Here is a 3,653-nt window from a genome sequence, read left to right as displayed (position 1 = left end):
ATACATACATACATACATACATACACGCACACACAACGAGAAAGCGGTAGTGATGCAAATTAGGCTTCACACACATAGATGTAGATGAACGTATATGTGTGTGTGTGTATATATATATGTATGTGTGTGTGTGTGTGTGTGTGTGTGTGTGTGTGTGTGTATACTTAGAGACGCACATACGTTCATACATATATACACAGGTAGAGAGAGAGAAAGAATGGATGTATAAACAGCAAAATAAAAATATGCACACTAATTAAGTATTTAATTAGTAATACGTCGTTAAACTCAAACGCATTTATAACATTGCAGTTAATCCACATGGAAAAACTAGCATGTATACACATAATCGGTTAAAACGATCCCTTGGAGCAACATTTGTACTATAGATAGATAGATAGATAGATAGATAGATAGATAGATAGATAGATAGATAGATAGATAGATAGATGGATAGATAGATAAATAGATGGATAGATAGATAGATAGATAGATAGATAGATAGATAGATAGATAGATAGATAGATAGATACATATGTTCTGTGCTCCATTCTGTTGAAGAGCGTAGGCTTGAAACGTAAAAGACTTTCTCACTTCCTGAGCGTTAAACTAACACATCTATTTGTTGTTTATACACCCGTCTTCGTCTTTTGCTTTTTGTAGATTCCAACTATATATATATATATATATATATATATATATATATAGATAGATAGATAGATAGATAGATAGATAGATAGATAGATAGATAGATAGATAGATAGATAGATAGATAGATAGATATATGAGGTCCTGACAGGGTACAAAGTTGTAATGAAATCTTTTTACATTTTGTTATAATATATAGTATATATTGATTTCAAATCTTCGCACAAGGCCACCAATTTCGAAGATGGGGCTAGATGATTACATCGACCCCAGTACTCAACTGGTATTTGTTTTAGCGACTCCGAAAGGACGAAAAGCAAAGTCGACCTCCACACATTTTGAACTTACAATGGACGAAGTGCCGCTAAGCATATTTCCAGGCGTGCTAACGATTCTGCCAGCGCGCTGCCTTAATATATACCGTATATCATATATAGTATAAGAAAACAAAGATATGTACATACGACGCGCTTCACTGTTTTTATATCCAGACTTTCATTTCATTTTTCTTTTGTTCCAGATGAACCCCTTGAAAACGCACTCCAATACGTCACGTTGCTTCTACTTAATAACAGTGCCTGTTTGGAAGAGAGAAAAAAAGTAGGTCGACTTGTGAAACCACATCACCTCTGCACTGGAACAATGAGAAAAGGTGGGAGAGGGAGCACCTGTAATGTGAGTATTATGTTGAAAAGTTCTGGATGCGCCGAGTAGAGAATATAATGAAATGATTGCAAATGGCGGATCAGTATATATTATAGGAGTTATTTTATTGCAAATATTGTGATGGCACGTCGTGAAAGCAGGAATACCTGAAATACAAGTAGAGTTGGTAAGAACTGAGAGTTAAAGAAATGTGACTACTTACCTACTTCTTCAAGACCTTAGTTCCCTATCGTGCACGAGTCATACATGACGTTTCTCCACCCTAGAGCAATGGTTTTCAACCTTTTTAAGAAATTTCAGAGGGCCGGGGTTTTGGAGAAGATCTTGTTGGGCGTGGGGGTTAGCCCTATGACTGGAGAGCACACGATATTGATGACGAAAGGAGGAAAGTCGTGTGAATCGAGAGCACAAGCGTCGAGTTGGCATTCGATCACCTAGGTTCTCATATCTTTTATCTTTTGTTTGTTTCAGTCATTAGACAGGGGCCATACTGGGGCACCGCTTTGAAGAACTTCTTAGTCGAATGAATCAACCTCAGTGCCTGTTTTGTTTTTTAAGCATGGTGGTTTTTATGTCGGCCTCTTCTTGCTGAACCACTAAGTTACAGACACGTAAACAAACCAGCACCTGTTACCAAGCGATACTGGAAGGCAAACGCGCGCGCGGACATTCATGAATATTTTCAAAGTCCCTGCTAACCAAGTCTGTGCAGATTTGGTGCGAAATCTCGAGGCCGCTTGTGTGGGCATTTCGGTGCTGAAGGCCAGAAAGGAGAGAAGTGGGATACCATCTGCATAGACATGTGTCGTTGAAGGTGACAGCTAATGAGGAATTGATGTGTAGTAGCAAGAATGTGAGAGATAGATGAACCAAGACATATACTGTACTAGAGTTGAGAGTGGGGAAGTCAGAGAGAGCTTCTATCAATACACATCATGGTAATGTAGTCACAGTGAAAGACATCTGTGAACAGAGACGGATCGAGATTGTCGGTAGGAAGCTGTACTGGAGTATTCCCATGTCCAACAAAGATGAATCGTCTCTAATTTCGAAAGCGACAAAGATGAACACATCTCCCGTGTGTTCGAGCTTTATGTCTAGTAGCACCAGACTCTACGTCTCGGTAGAACATTCTTTAGTAAAAATGTACTGGTAGTAATCAAAGGGACAAAGATTTATTGAGCTGTCGGGACACTATATCCTTCAAAACTTCCATGCCTCCGGAAATTCGCCAACACTACACCTGATATCCACTCTCCATTTTTTTTAAAGCAACTCATTCACTCTTCACTTCGTGTGCATTATTCTCTGCACTCTTCCTACACTTTTGGCTACCTCTTCTGATCAGTTGTGGTGCATTTGAGCACTGTATACAATAACTATTATTATCTTTTTGTCTCCCATTGATCGATGTAAACTCCACCTGTGTTGTATCTTTCCCCTTCGTGTCTTCAACCCTTGTGGCCAATAAAAGAAATCCTTATTATCATTTACAAAATATTTTCATTTTTCCCTCCTTTCGTTTTCCTTTCTTTCTCCAGGGAGATTCTGGTGGCCCACTTTATTGCAGGAACCAGAAGAACGAACTAGTTTTATTGGGTATCACATCGTTTGGAGACAAAAAGTGTTCGAAAGGGACTAGTTATTATACATCCGTAAACTACTTCCTCGACTGGATACACGAGAAAATACAAAACAAAACTTCATCAAACAACCGCACGGTAACATGGAAATAACAGAGAAGACAACATGGCTGACTTCGCCTTTGAGTACAAAACGCGATATTTGAAGCACAAGACTTAGTACTAATGTGTGATATCTATATACAATTAAATTCCGCAATGTTGTAAATGTATAAGTACTGGTATTATAAGTTGAATGAATTCGGCAGAACATCGCTGTTGTGTTAAAACCGAATCGCAAAACAAACTCTCAATTTTAGTTTCAATAAAAATATATATACATATATCACCTACAACAGGTATTGAGCACTCCTTTCTTATTCTTTCGATATAAAACGCTTGTGTATACACACTCACACACACATATATACATATATGTGTATGTATGCATGTATATATATATATATATATATATATATATAATTAGAAATATTACATTTCTAAATTTCTCAGAGAGATTTATACAGTAGCAGCACGGTAAAGTGGTGGTCTGTTGCCAACTTAATGTGGCAGTCCCAGTAGAGGGAAGAATGCTGCTGCCATTTTTCTGGGGTGGAGGTGTTTATCTCCCCTGTTTGAAAACAAGGACACAGTACTCTTGTGTCACATAACCAACTGGAAACAGTGTTTCCTGGGGCTAAATAGCAGTAGCATTCC

General features: G+C 38.1%; 1 protein-coding gene across 2 annotated transcripts in view; it reads left to right on the top strand.

The window, feature by feature from the left end:
• LOC128248031 (CLIP domain-containing serine protease B4-like) overlaps positions 1-3,238 on the top strand; it is a 69,237-nt gene extending 65,999 nt beyond the window's left edge. For both annotated transcript variants that reach the window (XM_052968438.1, XM_052968437.1), the window contains 2 exons: positions 1,169-1,323; positions 2,856-3,238. In XM_052968438.1, the coding sequence (XP_052824398.1) occupies positions 1,169-1,323; positions 2,856-3,050 (350 nt within the window). In that variant the 3' untranslated portion in view covers positions 3,051-3,238. The remainder of the gene's footprint in view (positions 1-1,168; positions 1,324-2,855) is intronic.
• Positions 3,239-3,653: the final 415 nt, after the last annotated feature.

Source organism: Octopus bimaculoides, chromosome 6 (genome assembly GCF_001194135.2).
Source record: "Octopus bimaculoides isolate UCB-OBI-ISO-001 chromosome 6, ASM119413v2, whole genome shotgun sequence".
Classification (NCBI taxonomy): domain Eukaryota; kingdom Metazoa; phylum Mollusca; class Cephalopoda; order Octopoda; family Octopodidae; genus Octopus; species Octopus bimaculoides.
This window is presented reverse-complemented; position numbering and strand designations above follow the sequence as displayed.